General features: G+C 44.4%; 1 protein-coding gene across 3 annotated transcripts in view; it reads right to left on the reverse strand.

Moving 5' to 3' along the window:
- MAD1L1 (mitotic arrest deficient 1 like 1) overlaps positions 1-20,780 on the reverse strand; it is a 349,137-nt gene that overhangs the window by 86,482 nt on the left and 241,875 nt on the right. For all 3 annotated transcript variants that reach the window (XM_010392404.2, XM_019281689.2, XM_019281688.2), the window contains one exon: positions 3,858-4,048. In XM_010392404.2, the coding sequence (XP_010390706.1) occupies positions 3,858-4,048 (191 nt within the window). The remainder of the gene's footprint in view (positions 1-3,857; positions 4,049-20,780) is intronic.

Consider the following 20,780-nt stretch of genomic DNA (forward strand, 5'->3'; position numbering starts at 1 on the left):
TTGTGAGCTCAGACACATAACACCACTGTGACACTGGAAAGAGTTTGTCTGGTTTAACTTCCTTCCCAACCAATTTAGACCCAAATAACTTAAGCATGAATTGTCAAGAAATCTGAGCACTCCTTTCTAAGAAAGTAGAGGAATCTGACACCAGGAAGATTGTGAACATTGACAATTACACAGGATCAGATCCATGACCTGTTCAGCCCAGGATCCCTTAGAAGTGACCAGCCCCACATTCATGCTGAAACATTGCGAACACTTTACTTGAGCACTGAGGATAATCAAGAACAGATTACTCCCTCTTCTTTACTCAGGTCTTCACTCCCATTTCCACAGAATGAAGTTGAATGTTGCCAAGCACAGCAGCAGCAAAACCATTTGTACACCCAAGCCAAAAAATAAGCAGAACGAAAGGGAATTCTCTTCCTAACCTCTATAGTAAGGAGTTGCCTTTACCCCTCCAAGCAGAGAGCTGTGAATGTCCCTGCTTCAGGTAAATGTACATATTTAACATAAAACTAAATATTACTATTTGTCCACAAAGATATCTTAGCATTTTAGAAAATGCACTGGCCTCCTGCTCAGTAGTTCCCTGAAGCCATAGGGTCTATCAAATAAAAGGATTTATACTCTTTTCCTTTAAAATTGATTGACTTCAAATGCTTTGGCTGGGACTGTGTCCTTAGGCACACAGAAAGACAAAAGCCTGCGATTTAATTTCTTTCCACTGTTTGTTCATTTGCACAAGTGTTTCCAAATCATCTCCTCTTCAAATTTGACCAGTCTTTCTGTTTACTGAAGGACTTTCTTTGTCTGAAACAATTGTCATTGCCTTTCTAAAGACCTCATTTCCTTACTCCCATTCAGGACCCAGCCAGAGACAAGGATAAACAGCACAATGTACACCTGGCCAGGCAATGACAGCCTGATTTGCCACCGCCTCATTCCGAGCCGGATAAGCTGATCTGGAGGCTCCCCTGCAATGCTTGTTTGTTCTAACAGATATCTTTAATGGCTTGTTACAAAGGCAGTCGATGCAGTTCCTGGATATCTGATGGGTGGGCTGGTCTAGACACACCAGTGAAACACCACAGAAAACACAAAATCTGTGCCATGGCTGGACACATCTAATGGAGCAGCAATGGGAATGGAATACGAACCTGTCAAGTGCCCCAGGAGGTACAGTGCATTACAGCCCACAAAAAAAATCGTCAAGAGTCTAAACTCCTGGTGAGAAATCTGTAACAGTGCTTTCCACAGCGTTTAATTGAAACAATAAAAAGGAGCAAACAAGCGGGAGCGCGCTGTGAAGCCTGAGATGTGCCTTTCTGCCCACGCACTCACAGAGGGGATGAAAATCACTGGAACATCCTTCAAGCTGATGAGCTCATCTGTTGCACTGATAGGGATCACCAATAAATACTGGCATGGTTTCATTGGAATTCAGTGCTCATTTATGGATGCAGTCATTGACATTCCCAGCACAGCACTGTGATTAACCCTTTCACTGGAGCTGTAATCCAAATTAATGCAAACTGGCTGGACACATACAGCAGGTAGATAATAAGCTCCACTAGAGTAACAGCACACCTTGGCCAGGAAAACCAAGCATATCTTTCATCTTCATTTAGCTTTGAAGGGGTTACATTACAGGAGCTCCTCCTGCATCCCTCACTTAAAATTAAATGCCACCAGCAGTGCTACTGAAATATGCTTTTAAAGTTTACAGCCGAACTACAGAAGCTTGTAAAGTGCCAAGGGACTTCTCTGGTTTAATTATATAGACCCTGTTCCATAAACTGCTTGAATAGAATAAATACAAATAGCATCCACGCTTTGTGACCTCTCTGGGTTAATGAAATGCACACAAACACCCACAGTCTGCTACGGCTCAGAAATTCCACAGCATAAATGCACAACCCTGCTGGAAGCTGTAGTCAGGATTCAAGCCTTCATACATACATGAGAACCAGCTGCCTGGACTCAGCAAGGAAATAATTTGTTGTTTATATTCTACTACTATTCAAAGCTGCAGTCGGTGGGAATTGTCTGCGATCTGCTGAACAGGGAGAAAGAGACGGAAATTTTCTTGTTCATGTTCTAATTTGCAAATCTGCTCCTCTTGTCCGGAGAGGTGGTGAGGTCAGGGAGGCTGAGGAATTCCAAGAATCAATAAATGACCCGCCCTTGGCTCTAGGAAATGCAAGATCTTCTCTACCTGGTGACACTCACTTCCCTCCTCGGAACATACTTGGGAATAAACACTCGAGGGAAGAAGAGAAAGCGGGAAGAATGTGTACAGAGAGAAATCTCTCTCGGTACTTTATTATCCCCTCTCCTGCATATAAGTTATTTATATTGCCATTTCATGAAGGAGGGTTTGCTCCTATTGGAGAGAAGCTCCTGAGCTGCCAACCAGTTCTGGTTCATGTGGCCAACATACAATTTTCTCACATTTTCTTAACTTTCTCCAGGCATGGCAACTCTCCTGTGGTGCAGAAAAAACTGCAACTTGTCTGGCCACGGCATCCAACAGACATCTCCAGGAGTCTGCTGAAGTATCATACACTAAATATTTACCACTACAGGTGTGAGCAGAGGTCTCTGGAGGTGTTAGAGCAGCACTGCACCATCTCAACAGAGCACTGCTTTTGGGATTCAATGGCAGCACCTTAAAACCAATAGAATTATTCTCTTCCCTGGGCACTGAGCTTTCCTTTGTTGCTGCCATGTGTCTCAGGTAGTCCTGAACTCTCCTAAGGCCAAGCAATATGACTGTTTTGGGGATATTTTCCTAGTTTTACCAAAGATCCTACGTGCTGTCTTATACACACCCTCGCTTGCTTTATTTGTTGGGTTTTAGTTGTTTTATTTTTTTTCCTGAGGCTCTAAAGTTGCAGAACAGGAAAATGTTTGTCCTGGTATGGAGAGAAACAATCTTGCAGCCATCCACGTGTGGCACACAGCTGTAGGTCTGCAGAAACAGAACTTCCCCACTTCCTGCTTGTAGAGTTCCCTCCTGTACTGAACGACTCCAAAACCTTTCAAAAAGGAGATTTGCCCTAGGGAGGATCAGTGGGAGGCATGATTTGAAGTGCTGTTGTGTTTACCATGGAGAAGAAGAAAGTTCTCCCAGTGACCTGTAAACTTGGGCTGTTGGCACTTGAACCATCGTAAAGACAGGACTTAACAGCTTGGTGACTTCTAATGTCACACCTCAGCTCTCTAATGCATCAGCCCAAGTTTGCCAGCTGGAAGGCAACACAGCAGAAAAACAGCCCCTCTATCAAGCCACAACCTCACAGCCCACCCAGCCAGACCAGAACAGCACCCGACAGACAGAAGACAGACTGTTATTGCTACTCATCTGTGCTGTTCACATAAATGGCACTTCACACACACCAGGATGAGTTGCTGCTCAAAAGGGATTCCAATTTACATAAAGACAAGATGATGACACGCAGACAAGCTAGAGGATGGTAAAAAAACATAGGGACATATATCTCATAGTGAAGTAATGATGAGCCTTGATGGTTACATAAGGTTTTATTACTGCGGCATATAACTGATAATATAAAAAGGTGAAGTGCCAGGCCAGATGCCTGAGGTATTACGCATATATAGCCTCTTCTCTTTACTCCAGTCTTTGATATATAAGTGGGAGACCAGATGTCAAACCTCCTACTTTTTAACAGAAGAAAGGATCTTTACTTCCCTCACGAGGGACACTCTGCCACGTAGGCAGGGGGCAGTGATTTTCCAGTCTAATTCCTGAGAAAGAGAAAATACACCCTGGCACATTGAAAACCATGAACCCCAAAGAAGCAGGTGCAGCCAGGGGTGCACAGACCTACCTTGAAAAGCAGGCAGTCCCCCTGGTGCTCGGCGTACATGGAGCTGAGCCGGTACTGGTTCTCCGTGGTGATGTCGATCTGGTACCCCGTGAGTGTGTAACACACCTTGCGGAACTCCTGGATCTTGGTCTGGAAAACTTCTTTCAGGCGCTGGTTTTTCAGTTCTGCACTTTCCACTTGCTTCTTCAGCTCTGGGTAAGGGAAGAAAATGGGTACTTTCTTATATGGCACCGGCACAGAGCCCTTGTGCTGTACTTACAATGCTGGCCAGACTGAGTGAATTCAAAAGGTTAATTAAAAAGTGAATTAAGCAGGCAGAGTAAAGAAACAAGCAAGCTGGATGCCTCTCCTCCTGGCCCCAGCAGACTAAAAAATAGCAAACTGGGGAATAAGGAAAGCAGACATGTCTTGGTGGGATGGATTTTCCTTTTGCTCAGCCAGTCTTTTAACAACATATTACCAAAATTCAAAGCTATAACATCCATTTCCCTACATGCACACATCTTGTTTTCTACACTCAACCCAAGAGAAGGGTGCTCCTCTACACAAAGCAATAAAGTGGAAAAACGGTCCAAAATACGCCTCCGTATGGCTGCATCAGGAGGAAGCTGCCTACAAGGGAAATCTCCTCCAATGGAGGAGATTTGAGGTAAGTGCTTTGATCTCAAATTGACACACTGCTTAGGAGTCCCTCAAGGTTTGGGAAGGGGCTTTTATTGTGATTAAAAGCCCAGAGAGCACCAATGCCTCTTTGCATTTGCTACCTTAACTGGACTAGTCCCTATCAGAGAGGTCCTGGGAGACTGCCTGCCACTCACCCTGTGTTTTATTGCTACAAAGGGAGCTGCCAGTACTGTGAATCCTTCAAGAGGATACACAACAATTACCATGAATCTTTCACCCAAGGTGCCTTCTGAGTAATTAAACCTCAGTTTATCATCCCATTAATTACAGAGATTGGCTTTACTCTAATATACACTAGAGATGTCTCTCAAGTCAGCCTCTTGTTATCAACACTGCAGTCCAGGGTTAGGAAAAATCCTGACTCTAACAGCAAACAAATAGACTTCCTCAGTCGAATACCTCTTTGTCATTCTGAGGTTTAAGGCTTTGTGCTGTGATCAGGGACATAATTGCAGCATTTGTAGCCCATATGTCTTGAGTTTAGCTAGTTCAGGTCCAGCACTAGGACAGCAGGAACTTCAGTGCAAGGTGACTGCTGGAATATGAGGAATGTTTTTGGCTGGGTTTATAGAGCCCATACTAAAACATTATTGCTTCCCAAGTGAGCTGGAAATTTTTTTGCTTGAGTATTTGCTGGAAAGTGTTTCCATTGGCCTCCCAGGCACAGTGCAGGGAGGATGTAGGATGGAAACTGCAAGGCCATGGACTTGCCAGTGATTCACCTCTGAGCAGCTGCTGACACACCCAGAGAATGCCAGTCACACCTCTCCTGCTTTAGTTAGGCACTCTAGGTGGGACAAAAGGACCATTCAGTGTGTTAAGTTAAAGTGCCCCAAATGCCACTGAGGATGCCCCTGACCAGAAGTACTTTGGCCTTAATTCAACTCAGTTTAATCCCCAGGCAAGGACAGAAACTCTTTAATGGTTGAAGAGAATTGCATGTCCCTTTACTTCGAGTGAGAGCATCCACACAGGGAGAATTAACCCTGGCCAGCTCCTTACCTTCAGCTAATTGAGCTCCACCTTCCTGAGCAGCTTGTGGTGGTGATGTACAAGCAATGACTGCCTTTACTCTGGGCCTCCCCACAGCCGCATCTTGCTTTATGAAGGGGAGCAAGCCAGTTGTGGGGAACATCACCAGCTGGTTCATTAAAACCCTGCTATACAGGGAACCCCCAATTGTAGGGGGATGTAAAGTAAGTAGAGAATATCCAAACCACTCTTAATGGCCCAAAGGGTTGTGCCTTACACACAGTCCCTTCTCATGTGCTCAAAAAGGCTCTGCCTGACCAACCACCTTCCCACTCACAGCAGCTCATCAATGTGTGATTAACTCAGCCCTTCTCAGGATTGTTACAACCCTTTCCCCATCATCTCAGCTGGGTCTGGTCTTTGATTAATCAAGTAATCAGTCTCTGAAGCTGGGAGGTAAAAGGGTGGCTCTGACCTAGATATTCTTTGTTTTCATTCAGCTAGGCAACTGTTAAGGACAAAATCCTATGTATGAAAGTAAAAATTCAGTGACCACACTGCAGTGGTAAATAACATTTCGTCACTGTCAGAGACAGCACTGCCTTTAATATATTGCCCATGTCCAACAGCAATATTTTTTTCCCTAATAAATGCAGCCTAGCCTTGGAAAAGTAAATCTGCCTCTTCCTACCGCATCTCAGAGGTTGCCTTCCCAACTTCTATAACCTTGGAGGTGGATGGCACCCTAATTCATTAACTCCTTGAACAGCTTTTGTTATTCATGAAGAGTTAGTGCCTTTCCACTGTTTTGTCTCTCAGACTTGGTCCTGCCAGTGGCCACCACGAGCATCCTCACCCCCACCCAACAGCACTGGCCTAGTTAAAGAACCCTCTGACTCTGCAACAGCAACTAAGTGATGGCAACTGCTTCCCTCCACTACCCTCAGGGTGAGAAAGTAAAAACTTTGACTACAATCAGTTTTTTATGCAAGAAATCTGGGGCTTTCCAGTGTAACTGAAGTTCCAGGGAGCCTTCACCCCCGACTGCGTGCCCTTGCTGCCTCCCTGCCGCTCCCCTCCTGGCCCTCTTTCCAGAGCCTGCGGCAGTGTTGGTGTCCTGGCTGGAGGAATTCATCTGCATGAAAAACTTGTCTGCTCGTTCGAGATGCCTTGTGTCAGCCACTGGCACAAGGTGCTGAACTCGGGAACTGCTAATGTAGATGCAGCTGAATGTGCCAGCGCCAGCCAGGGGTGGGATAAAGCCTTGTCATCCCTTCTGTGACTCCATCAGCACTTGTCCAGCAGGGCTTCTTTAGCTTAGGGACAGAGCAGAAAAAAACCCAAGCAGGCACAGGGACACAACAGGAGTGCCTGAGCGTGCAGCTGCCCCCAGTGAAAGGCCCATTGAACCCTGACTGTAAAACAGAGATTGCTCCTCCTTTACGCCCAATTAAACCGCAGCCCTCAGCAGCTCAGCTACAGCGACTGCTGGTGCCTCCCTCCTGCAGCGTTTATCCCCTGGGAGCGATTCAACCCCGGGCTGTTTAACTCAGGACAGCACTCAGCACTGTGACTGCTCCCCTGCTTTCCACTGAGGGATCTGCTGACACAACCAAGAAAGCATATCATGAGCAGGATCCATGGAAGAGTAACTTGATAGGAAGGTAAACTGAGACTTGAGGAAAGTCAGGTGGGATCCCACTGCTCAAACAAAGCCATTTGAGATGTCTTTCGTAACTTTCCACCATGCTTCTGCAGGAAAGAGATTTCCTGCAGGTTCTGTGTGATATCAGCCAGCCCCAGGCCAATGTCTCAGGCATCCTTGAGGTGTCTAAAATGGCATAGAATATATATTTTTAGGCACTGGGTACCTATGGAGCGTCTCTGCACCATGGATCTGTCTAAGTACAGAAGTGGCACTGCAGATTCCCTGCACCCAGCCAGCAGGACAGCAGCATATGCACGGACTTGGGGACAGTAATTAATCTTTCTAATATGTGCCCCATCAAGTGAAGATGTTAAGCTATGAGGCAGCTCATTGTTTGCTCTGCATCTGAATTCAAAGCCGTGACAATGCTAATTCTTAAGCCTCACCTAATACCGCTAATTCCCGCCAAATTTCTAGCACAGTCAGGAAAAATTGATTTAAAAGTCATCATTTGGCACAGAGTGCAACTCAGCTGTTTCAGAGCAGTGCTTAAGGCACAGCAACAGAGGCCACAGAACAGAGGGAGATCCTTTTGGGATGGGTCAGGGGCAGTAGCAGAGCAGGGCTCTGGTGACAGCACTGGTGTGTTCACCCCTTTTATCTACCACCTGCAGAACACTGAACATCTTGACCCACTCTGATCTTTCCTGCCATCTGGAGAATTAGGTTTAATTACATCTTTAAAAGACAGTATTTGAAATCTAGAACCTCTGTATTTAGAGAGCCTGCGTTCCTGTGTTTGACCTTGTTCAACTTGCACACAACAGGTGAGAGAAGTTGCAGAGGCCATGGATGGGGAAAAGTCACACCACAAACACCCTTCATCCTGAAGAAGGGATGCCAAAGCATCTCCAGGTTAATGAAACAAATAAGAACTGAGAAAATAAGCATGAGGTTTGGCAGGCCATGCCTTGGCTGGGGGTAACTACTGGCCTGAAAAAAAAAAAATAAAGGAGAACAGAGAGAACAGGAAAATATATAGAAATACTCTCCCATCTCCTTTGTATTCAGGCCGAGAGTATGTACAAAAAGTTGCCTGTCCCAAAGAGTTTGATGTGGAAAAAATATCCTCACTGAAAAAAAAAAAAAAAATCATTAATCTGTTAGAGAATTAATATTGCCAAATGATTAATTCCTCCTAATGATACTGCTTCTTGAAACACCTTGTATTTTCACACACTTACATTGACTTTAATGAATAATTCAAACTATTTTGGATAAATAAATAAAATATGAGTTGGGCTTTTTTGGTCTCATATTGAAAATGTCACTGCTTTTTATTCCATTGCTTTGACACTCCTTACATCTGAAACTGTTCAGAGCAGCCTGGAAATACCACAGCTTTGGCTCTTGCTCTGAGTGCAGCCGGGTCAATCAATAACAATAGCAGTCTCTACACCAAAGAAAACCAAATTCACACTTAACCTTATCCCCAGGGAAAGAGGAGGAAACAATGTGGCTCTGAGCGTGCCAAAAGTGGCATGAAATTAAACGTATCACTAGTCTTTTTCAGGAAAATACAAATCTGTTCTGCCCATCCTCAAAGATGCCACAAGCCATGTAGCTGCATTAATTCAGCAGCAATCCAGCTAATATGTATCTCTCTCAGAAAGGCCTGCAGTCCTTTCTAACTCCATTAAAGGTTACCTTCCCTTAGTGACATGTTTGGGCGTCGCTCGCTTCCACATACACAGGATAAAGTATTTACACATCAACTCCTGTCCCTGCTGACCGTGCCAGGGTGCCTCAAGGCAGACGCCACCCAGCAGTGCTATGGAGGATGCTGCATTATCACCAACCATGCTTTATTTAAACAAGAGATTGCTTAAATTTTGTTTCCAGCTCACAGAAGGGATGCCAGAACCACCTTGTTCACACAAAGTCCATAACGGGAAGAGGGAACATTGGTTTCTCAGTTCCAAGCAGCAAGGCCACAACTACCTTTATTCTGCCCCATCTACAGAAGCTGCTGCCATGCAGTGGCACCCCTTAATCACCCCCCTGCACCCCCAACTGATGCTGAATTACACCATCCATTGCAGGTCTGTCCTTCCCACGTGACTCTCTGCACCTGGGACCCTTCCAGTCATTCCCCTGCTCAAACCCCAAGCTGAAATTTTCTTTGCCAGCCTCAGTTTATGAGGAGCAGCGTCTGAAAAGAGTTCTGTGATATTCTGTGAAGGGCACAACATAAAAATAAATTGTATCGTGTTAAATAAAGGCTAGCAGGAGAAGAGCTGAACATTTTCTGATGTAGGCAAGTTTACGACCATTGCTTTTGAGAAATAAAATTCTCTTTGCTGGATTTTATAGGCGTGTTTTATGCCCTGGGGGAGTGGGACTGCACAGCCCCACTCCACCCCTACTCGACCTTACAGTCTGGCAGCCTCACACACTGCTCTCTGCAAAACTTGAAATTTGTGACATTACAGCCATGAAATATAACTTTTCTTGAAGGTAAAAAGAGTTTTATATTCAACAGACCGCACTGGCTGCTCAATTTGAAACCTAAGTGGTATTTATTTGATCAGTCAACATTGGTGTATTTTTAAACCGTGTATGTACCATATGGTTCAATGCATCTCCCAGCCCCCTCCTCCAGCCACCAGCTTGCCCTTCCAGCAACTCTGGAGAGAGTTTTCAAAGGCAGCACAGCACAAGTAAAGATCTCCACCACCACGACCAGCTGCAGCTCTTGCACTGCCCAAGAACTCTCCCCTAAAAAAGCATTTCCCAGATATTTCTCTTCACTGAAGATGGTTGACTGAAGGCCCCGTTTCAGACAACCCACATACCTTTACAAAGGTACCACTTCTTGGAAAGAAGTCCATAATTAATTAACCTCAGACAACTTGCAGAAAGTAGCAGAGGACACTGGAAGGGTGAGAGCAGCAGGACACTGAGGACCAGAGAGAGGAAGCTGTGGAAAAGCATGAACTCTCTCTGGCAGATCCTACACACAGAACACGGATCAGGATCAAGTAAAGAGTGTTTTTCTTTCCCTCCTTTTGCTGAGGCTGAGATTACAACACCAAGGTGCAAAACTCACCAGGACACCTGAAGCTGGCCAACGAACCACCACTGAGCAAAAGGCTCTCCCAGGGGATCCCAGCCTGGGCACTGCTTGCAGCTTTCTCTGTCCTTCTTCTCCTTGTTGGCAGAGCTGTTTTGGAGTGGGGGCAGGCAGAAAAGAAGTGGGCTTTTGGAAGCTCAGCTGAGCTCCTCAGCCACCCCTGCAGCTGTTCTCAGTGGAGGCAGCACAGTGTTGTGTGATGAGACCCCGGGTACCACTAAAATCTGTAGCTTTAATGGTGTGAGCAGCCTGCTTGCAGCAATACAGAACTCAGTGGGGATGGCAACACACACCCCAGACACAGGATAAATTAACCTCAGGAGAACTATTTATTGCCCAAGATGGACTTCATCAATTAGCATGATATGGCACAAACAGTTTGGAAATTAGGGTGGTCACACTGGTCATAAATTGTGACCCAGGCAGGAAGACATCTCCCTCTACCTCCCAAACGATGATTAAAGTCCTCCAGCCACATTTCCCTTCCATATGGCAATTACAGCCCAACAGCACTTCTCAGAACAAAGTGATGTCAGCCAGAGCTGGAGCAAGTCATTAACTTCGGATGCAAAAAATAGCCTCACCTTAAAAACACAAATACACTGTGTCACTTCAGTTTACAGGAAAGTGCTTAACTTCTGCTTCTAGAACTAGCCAGCAAATATCAGGCATAACTCTTCCAGCCCACATGTTTTCCAGGTAATCTATTTTGGAGTTAAAAAGAAAAAAAAAAGTCAGTGGGACTTTTCATGGGCTGTAGTTCAGGGAAGTCAGGTAGCAAAAACCAGGGCCATAATATCATTTGTCAGATGAAGGAGAATCACTTCTCCACGAAGCTGCTTCCAAGAAAAAGAGTGCTTTGAAACCACCCAAGTGTCTAATGAAAAGATTAATCCTAAGAACTATATAATTAACATATATAATATGCATTGTTAATTAGGGTGGTCTGCAGAAGCATTTAATAGATTAATTTATCCTCTGTCTATCACCTCCCCTGCACTCTGCCCATTATTTTGTTTCCATTGGCACATCACTACTATCAGTACTACCCCAAAACACTGGACACATTTAAACCTCCGAAACAGCACCCAACATCTGCTATTAAACCAAATGAGAAAAACAGCTCCAGAAATAGATGTTTGCTCCCTCTCACAGTGAAGACTTTTTGAAGGAGTTTTAGTCATTCACAGCACAGGGTGGACAATATTCAATCATGCATTAGAGAGTGCTTCGCAGTTTATTAGCTGATGATGTTCACCGAAGCTGTGAATGGGAGCTTTCCACCGCTGGCAAAAGATGATTTCAAGCCTTCCTAGGAGCAAAGCCATTCTGCTCTTACTCAAGGAACTTTCTATACTCAAATTCTGATGCTGAGACTCATGAAAACGCTATTTTGACTCAGTGGTAGTGTCCAAGATTATGTTACTTACAGTTTCTTGTCTCCCTCTGTTCCCTCCACTGCAAAATCTGTGCTCACAACACAACAATTTTGTAGCTTTGCAGGCAGATAATCAAAATACAGAACTAACAAATGCCTGAAGAGATTCCTCCCATGACTAAAGGCACTGCCAAGTAACTCTGTGGTGTAAGACAGATGCTGAGATGGGGCAGGACATCATACAGATACCCTTTAGTTCTGATTCGGGATGCACAGACCAAACCCTAAATGCTGCAGACTCCCCGACTGTTTGGGAGCATGGCTGTCAACAAGCCCTTCTGGCTATATAATGACTTCTTCATAGTCTTTACAACCCCATTCCCATCTCCAGAAGTCCCTTTTTTGTGACACTGTGCCCTGTCCCCAAGGCAGGGTGGCTCAGAAAGGTCAGCCAATGGCCCCACGGGCGCTGAGCGCAGCCTGCGGGGCACAGCCAGGAAAATGCACAGGCTTCAGTCAGCTGGGAGGAGAACACAAAGGCACTGCAACAGAGAAAGGCAAGGCTCTGCAGCACGCCACCTTACTTGTGTTTTTAATGGCAGAAGATTGTGGGGTTTGTTTTAGGGCTTCTGTTCCAAAGGAAATTAAGCTCTTAAAAGCCTCCGCTCGCTCTTTCTATTCAATCATTTTTTTCCCCAGTTTATCCCCTTAATAATGTTTTGAAGTGTTGGCTCTGCAAATGTATTGCCCTTGGCCTGAAAGCTCTCTGGATGCCAACTAGTCAAATCTTTCCCAAACCCTTCTCCCTGCTCTTTGTGCTCCTGGCAGCAGGACCCGAAGGCACTTTGCTCAAGAATCACATCAGATGTTTCCTCTGAGCACTCTTCCGAGTGCCCCAGACCACCTCTCACGGGATAGCAGGTTCTGCCCTGTTTTTATTGGCATATTTTTCATGTTCTACTTCATTATCTGGTGTCCACTTTATGAAAACAATCCTTTAAAGATGCTCGTGCTGGAGCAGAACGGAGCATGGGTTCAGTGTGGAGCAGCAGCAGAGCAAGAGGGGGAAAAGGACTTTCAAACAACAGAACTGCAGGATTGTAACACAGATATAAGGACAAGAAAACTTATTTCCCTGGAGCATGAAAGATGTTTGGAAACAGAGCCATCTCCTGGATAACCAGGCTTTCAATCACGTTATTCCAGCCTCTGGAGCTTTTATTTCCATTGCAGGAGTCTGATATGTTACTATGGATGAGGGAGGGTTATTTTTTCCCTTAACCTTGTGCTGATGCTCTTGGCCAAGAGGTAAAGGCTTGATGTCTCCAAGCAATGTCCACAAACTATGCTAAGGCTGGAGGACACCGTGTCTGGGCAGGGAGACAGGAAAGGTAACATCTGTCTCAGCCCAAATGCCAAGCCTCCTCTCCTGATCCTGAATTATTCATCATGTGCCGACTTCCAAAGCAGTTCAGTTTTCAATTTTTAAATATTTAATAATTGGGTATTAAATATTCATGCAATTTTATTAGAAATTTTGGAAGATGGGCACTAAGGCTCCAATTGTAAAGTTCATCATTGGGACTGACTGCCTACTCAGAGAGACCTAGCTACCTAGAAAGAGAGAAGGGAGAACAAAAAAGGTAAAACAAGTACTTATGGACCTCTCTGACTCTAAATCACAAGAGAACAGAGACACCTACACCCTTTGTTTTCAAAAAAACATCATCTTTTTATGAAAAAGCTGAGAAACCTACACTGGGAACATGCTAGTCAGCTGCAGTCTAAAGAGTTTTTAAGAGTTTAATTTCAGTGCCACAGAGAAAGATGGTCCACCTCAGACAGCTGCAGTGGATCTGGCTGGTAAAAGGAGCCTCTGATTACAATAAAAATATGCAGCAAGTCTTGGTTGTGATTCGGGGCAGATGCAGGGACAGTTCAGCTCAATACACCCCTAGAAGGACACAGATTCCTCCCTTTTTCTGATGCCTACTCAGAGGGGACACCAGGATGCATGGTCTCCCCTGAGCTGGTGTAATAACTTGGATTCATTAATTATCCATGGCTGTTTCTCTCGATGTAGTTCCTGCAGACCATGTTTTCCTCCCTTTCAGCAGATGACATGTCTTTAACCCTGACTCCTGCTGAGAGCGAGCCCATGTTCCTGTCCCTCTGTATTATGAGCACACGTTCCCCACTGCAATGGAAATTGTATGGTTCACACAAAAGATGACACAAAAGGCCTGGAATTATATGCAAATGAATGGATCCATTCCTCACTTCTTACCATCACAAGTCTGATTTTCCAACAACTGCATGGGGTAATTTCTGCACCAGCTTTCAAACAAAGGGCAGCTCTGTGTTATTAACATCTCACTGTGGCGAGCAGTTTGTCACCTTTCACAAGAATTATCCGAAAAGACACCAGCAATTATTCCCAAGGAGATTATTGGGTGGCTATGTCCCAGAAAAGCAGCTGGAAGCTCAAGAGACATAACATCCACCAGGAGAACTACTTTCTCAAATCAAGAGAACATGGAAGAGATTAAAAAATGAACTGGAAACAAATACAAAACTAAAGTCATGCTTGTTGCTTTCAGTTTTGTTCATTTCTACACCAACATCAGGAGCACATCTACAAAAGAAAACTAGAAGCTCCTGATTATGACATGAGATAATAGGACATTAACTTTGGAGACTTATCCTGAGAAGGAGCTTGGTATGTTATAATAAAAGACCCTGAGGAAGAATGACTCCAGCACCAGCTCCAGCTGCAGAAATCCAGCTGATTTCTAGGTCTTGTACATTTGGGTTTTCCAATCATTTTAAACACCAAGGACTGGACAAATGCAAGACAGCCAAGTGTTCTCTTCCTGGGATTGCTGTGTAACTCCTGGTTGTATCTTGTAATACAACCCCAGACCCAGCATTTGCTTGGCCAATGTTCATGAACGAAGTGGGGCCAAGAGCAGAAGTCCTGTGGAATTCCAAGGAAGCAATTATCATGGCTCTTGACAGAAATCAATAAGTAGGGTCCCTGCCTGTGCAAGAAAGACCAAGAGATTCAGTCACACGGATTTCTTCGGGGAAATCAGCATTGGAGAAGGCGATGTTCTCCTGGGTGTCCTTTGAGGACAGGCCATTTCCAGTTGCACAGAATCACAGAATGGTTGGGATTGCAAGGGACCTTAAAGATCATCTTGTTCCACACAGGGAGGGCACTCACTGGATCAGGGTGCTCAGGGGCCCATCCAACCTGGCCTAGGGGAGTTAGGGGGGAGTAAATCCCATTAAGTGATGCTCCAGCAGCTGCTAATTCCACATTCCGACCAGAAATCACACCCAAGGAACCAGGGATGTAACCCTGGGATCGTAACCTTGGGATGTCAGATTTATATTCAAAAACCCAAAAAACAAACCACCACCAACAAAAAAAGCAACAGTCTGACCTTGGAGACAAAAGCAGGAATCTCTCACCCAGTGAAACACTTTTGCTAGTGCTGAACCAGCTCGTTACCTTCAGCTCTGTGAAAAATGCCTCTTGTTACTTTGATGGAAATTCTTCTAAACACCAACACCCATGATTAGAGATCTCTTTGGAGCCAGAAAAGCACAAGAAAATCTGAGCAAGTCTTCTGTTTGATGGTGGGAAAGAAGAACACACTATTGCTGCACTTTTGGGTGCATACTGTCAACAACTCTAAGCTCAGACTTTTCACAGAACCTATAAACATATTAAAAAAATTATGAGCTCTGCTAGTTTCAAGCCCAAGCAACATCCATAGAGCACATAATGGTCCAAAATGGAGCACTTTAGTGTGTTCATTTCTTCACTGATGTTTTTAAAAGTTTCTCTGCATCATCTAGGAGATATTGCCCAGAGTCAGACTTCATGTTGCTGCAACACATTTCACACAGGACATTCCACAAGTCCACAGCCAATATGTAGAATAATACAGCTGGGGACAGAATAGATCCATGAGGAAATAAGGACATGCAGTGACTTTGCAAAGTTAGCTTAAAGGGTAATTCATAGTAAGTAATTTAAAAAAAAGGTGGAGGAAAAAGATTTTTCAGAGAGAGAATGCAGAAAAGATTTCAAGACCAAGTCAACCACCCTGATATCTTAAAAAAAAATATATATATAATAATTAAATAGTGGGATTTGGAAGAATGAGAAAACTGAGGTGGACAAACGCAGTCAGCCCACAGCCATCCAGAAGTCTGTATGGACCAACCTGCTCAAGAGAACACCCTCTGTGGTTACAACAAGGCCAGTTTGAATCTAGCCACATCATCAAGGAGGATAAAATTAATACCACTTTTTATTCTTATCAGCTGAGGGAGTGTGATGGAGGAACAAACAGGGGTGGTGAGTGATTTCACACCTGCACATTTGAGTTACCTTAAGCAAGGTGAGCAGGACCGTCTGGGAAGAACTCAAATCACGCAGTACTTGTGGATAGATCTAATAAGACAGAAGCCCTTTCTTTTTTTCCTAAGAAAGATGTATTTTATTGGCCTATAAGCCTTTTTGTGGCAGCAGAAATAAAACACACCCAAACTAAAGATTCTGCAGAAGGCTCAGCATCTTTCTTCAAAGGAAGGCTACTGAAAGAGTCAAGCAAAGAGCTTGAGAGTTTTAACCAGAGCCTTTGGAATAATTTTGACAGCATATAATAATAATATGCTCTGACAGCAGGGGTTTGGGTGGAGAAAAAGGGTAAGGGAAGTAGACACATATTCTTAATTAAAATCTCATTTAGCAAATTTTTTTTAATGTGCTTAAAAATTCCACCGAGGTCACCATTCTGGAGAGATGACAAACTCCTGGGATAAAGGCTGGAAAATCCTGGTAGTCGTGTCACATTTAGCAAGTCAAAGATATGTTTGTATAAGGCTGTAGAGGGCTAAATCCATTTTACATGCTGTATGTATTATTAATTTCTGACAGTGGGCTTAGAAAAACCTAATTCGCTGGAATACGAGCTCCCTTTGAGCAGAGGGAAGCCTTTTCAAAACTCATCTTTTATTGACTGAGTCATTTTTGAGTCAATCTGTCTGCTTTCGGCAAGACAAGAGTTTTAAATCTTCTCTCTTTTTTTCCTCCTTTTTGAGTCGTGGCAAGTCTATTAAAACCTGCTAATGTATGCAGCAAGGCCTCTGATTTGAAATGTAATGAATTCTTCAGATAGTGGCAGATTAGGGGGAGAAGATGATAGAAACAGCCAGAGCCGCCAAAAAAAGAACTCTCCAGAAAAAGAGGAGGAGAAGGGTGAGTGGGAATGAGAAAGATTAACCCTTTTTATCCAGAAGAAGAAAATGTTTAAGCTCCATTAATAGAATCAGTTAAAAAAGCAGAACTGGAAGAGGCAGAGCATCTCCAGGCTTGCCTGGGGCTGAATGAGACAGAGAATAAATGAATCTTTCCTCCTAGAGTCTCTTGTAAGATTAGGTAATTCCCTAAGTGAAAAATGAATAACTTAGAGAAAATTAGCTCCATCCATATAAATAAGCCTTCATATTCCAAACTCGTCACCCAGAGCGTCCCAGGCAAATGCCCTGAAACATTTCTGCTGTTGTGTAACAGATGGTTTCCTCCTCCCCCTTCCTTGGGATGGTTCCAACCACAGTATCTTTCAGGTGATCTTGTTTCAGCACAAAAATGAGCATTTTGGGTGTAAATCATCAATCCTGTTAGTGAAAGGAGGCTTGGCAGTTTTATTGTCTTTGGCATCTTTGAAGCGCTGGACAAACCTTACGGAGCCACACAAGTGAGAGATTAGCACTGTCTCCATTTTACAGATAGAGGAGCTAAAGGAAAGGAAGTCAAGGATACTACTTAATTCGAAAGCATGGATCTGGTGACAGCCCTGAGAACACAGAATCTGCTGAATCACGGCACAGACCTGGGATATCTTCCTGTTTAACAGGAAAATTCATAGCTCAGCCTTGAATTTGATGGCTTTAAAAAATAAAATTAGCTCCATAATAAAGTTCTAATGAAACAAAACCTTAGAGAGAACAGTCTGACGGAGCACAGGTGACCCAGTGGATTATAATGAAAATTAAGCTCAGCAGAACTGATGCAGGTGAGTAAATGTGGGAGATTGAGAAACTGGTTCTGTCAGCCTAATGTCCCTTTGCTAATGAAAGGCATTGAAAGGCTTTAACAACTGAGAAATCCCAAATAACAGAGGCAAAATCCTTCAATTTAACATGCAGCAGAGATACGTAAGTCCATGCATGTCTTGAAGGAGAGACTGTCTTTCCCTAAAGATGCAAGGCATTCAATCCTCTATCACACAACTCAAACTACAAAAGGCAAGAAGTTTTAAGTGCAAAGTTAGCTCAAAAGCTGCTGGAGGCAGAGAGAGAGCTGTGGAAACTAAGCATGAGCTGGAAAAAACAGTAGCAGGAAACCTATGCAGTGGGATACAGGACACAGGTAAAAGGGTTATCTTGGAGGCCAGGAAGCCATGGGAGTCAGCCTGGCTTTTCAAATTGCTTCCAGGCACTGTCTGCATTTGCTGGCAGAAACATTTTCTTCCACCCTGGAGAAAAATAATGGCTGTAAGCTTGTGCCCACACCTCCTAAACTCCATCAGTCCCTTGATGTGATCCTCCCCAACTGGGAAGCTGCCTTTTCCTACCTGTCTGCTTGCTTCCAACCCTGACGTGAGCGCTGCAGAATTCACAGACGAGAACTTTTACATTTCCACGTGCCAGTGCTTTTGGAAAGAAGAGGTTGTGCTTGCTTTCATGTACGTAGACACAAACCCGACCTTTAGCTGGGTCCCAGCCCTGTGATTCAATAGCTGGCACTCGCTCCCTGCATCAGTAATGAGCTAAAGGTTATGGCAGGGAGCACGCTGCTCTCTGGATATACCATTTTTCAGAGAAGATAAGAAACTCAGACCCGGAATGTTACAGAAGAGGTAAAACATTTTCCTGGCAGAGAATTTTTTATTTGGGGCCGAGGGCACGACCCAGGACTGTGGCATCAGTCCTGCACAAGTGCCATTGGGTAACCATGTTCTGCCTCCTCCACTTTCAATTTAAAAAGGCACTTCTCACTTTCTGCCATCGGGATGGTTCCTGTGTGGCACTAAGCAGTTACTGTACTTCACACTAGCCATGGATGCATGTTAGTGGTGGATGAAGCAACCCCTGTGCAGATTTCCTTTTGCTGTGAAGTTGGCAGAGCACTTTGGGAATCCCGAGAGGCCAACACGCTCATTGCAGCAAGCTCCACCACACCAACTGTGGTAGCAGGCTCAAAGAACAGCCTACTCCAGAATATCACTATTTTTCTTTTCCAGCTGCATCCTGAATTCCCCCTGCACAGCCTCTACATCCCTTCTTCCTGCCCTACTTGTCGGGAAGATCCTCTTGCTTCCTGACATTGCTTGAACTCTTCCATCTCTCTGTCTCCTGAGATCTCTGCACCAAACACTGGCTTAGTGCAGGACTAGACTGCTTGGAATAAGATCAGTCAAAAAATCCCGTGCTTAGTCACCAAACAGATTATTTTGGTATAGAAAAAAACCACAGCACTGAGGTAACCTTGACTCTTGGTTTCCAATGATCCACCCCAGGCCAGGGAGCAAGTGCACACAGAATCCTGATCTCTTGCACTGCAGCCTCCCACAAGAAGGATTCGCTTCACGTTTAGGTTTAGACAACATTTTACTCGCTGCTGCTGCTGCTGTGGACTCTTCCCACTGAGGTCAATGACACCAAGTGCCATGGAGACCATGCTGCTGGCATGAGCAGCACTGCCAAAACAGGTCAGAGAGGCCTAGGGAAGGTGTATGTTGAGGAACAAGTGAGGAAAGGAAAAAACGATACACACAAAAGGTCTGTGTGCATGGGATGTGCAAGCAATGAGAAACAGATTTACCCAACTTGGCTAAATCAGTGAATTAGCTCTGTGCTTGAAGAAAAAGTTAGCCTTAAAGGCTGTGCTATTCAGTAGCTCACTTTACATCTGGGAAAAGTCTGCCAAAATCCCCCTGCATTATCTCTAGCCTTATAGATTTCTTCTTTTCATCTGAGGCTCAGAGTGGGGATTACCCATTAAGGTGCAGTGGCCAAATCACATTCAATCTATTCTCTGTAAAAAGAAGAAAAAGCTTTGGTCTTTCCGGTCCTCTTCCACCTCATTCACTTCCTATGTCCACATCCAAAGCATTTACCTCCAACTTTCAATAGGTGAATTCAATAGATGAATAGGTTCTGAATACAAAGGATGATACTAAATAACAATTCTCACCTCTCGATCCTACAGACTGCATCCCACTTCTCCAGCACCACAGAACAAGGGTTCATTTAAAATCTTCATGTATTTCTCAACCCAGTAATGAGACAGTTGGCAATCTCCAGCCAGCACTGACCAATTTTGACCTGCACAGTTTCCACAGTACCATCCCTCTTGTTGTCATCAGGGACGTGACAGCGACAGCAGCGCTGGCAGGTTGGTGTCAGAGCATCGGGGCTGAACCACACTGCGATGCTCAAACATCTGCAGTGGTTCACATCTGGCCACCCCAACACCTGACCTGGCAGCACCAACTTGAGCAGATACATTCAGCAAGGGATGATGTGACCAAGAGATCCAGCCCCGAGCTGTGCCAGCTCTGCCTCTTCCCCTGCTCCGGCAGCCCCAGTGGGACCATTACCAAGTGGAGTTAAACAAAGGAGTTAATAAGTACAGCTGGAGAGAGGTAATAAAAGCAAAAGACAACTAGAAAAATACCTTTGTAAGCAGGTGAAGCATGTAACTACAGGCAACTAAAACGCTTTTACCACATTGAGTTTTTATAGAAATGTGTTTGCTTTTCCTCAACCACAGAAGTCAGAGACTGTAAACATCTGCTTGTTCATGCTGTCTCTCTCCCACAATGTTTTGATTTAGGTATTTTCCTGTAATGTCTGCAACTTAAACACATCAGAATTGTGCCAAGGCCTCAGTACCAAACAGTAAAACGGATTCAAGGTATTAGAAAAGTGAAAAGCTAATAAACCCAAAGCCATATAAACAAACTGACATGAGCCCTGGCATCACTCTGAAGCATTCCAAAGCAGAATTTCCTGAGCTGAAATTAC

Source organism: Corvus cornix, chromosome 14 (genome assembly GCF_000738735.6).
Source record: "Corvus cornix cornix isolate S_Up_H32 chromosome 14, ASM73873v5, whole genome shotgun sequence".
In the NCBI taxonomy this organism is placed as follows: Eukaryota; Metazoa; Chordata; class Aves; order Passeriformes; family Corvidae; genus Corvus; species Corvus cornix.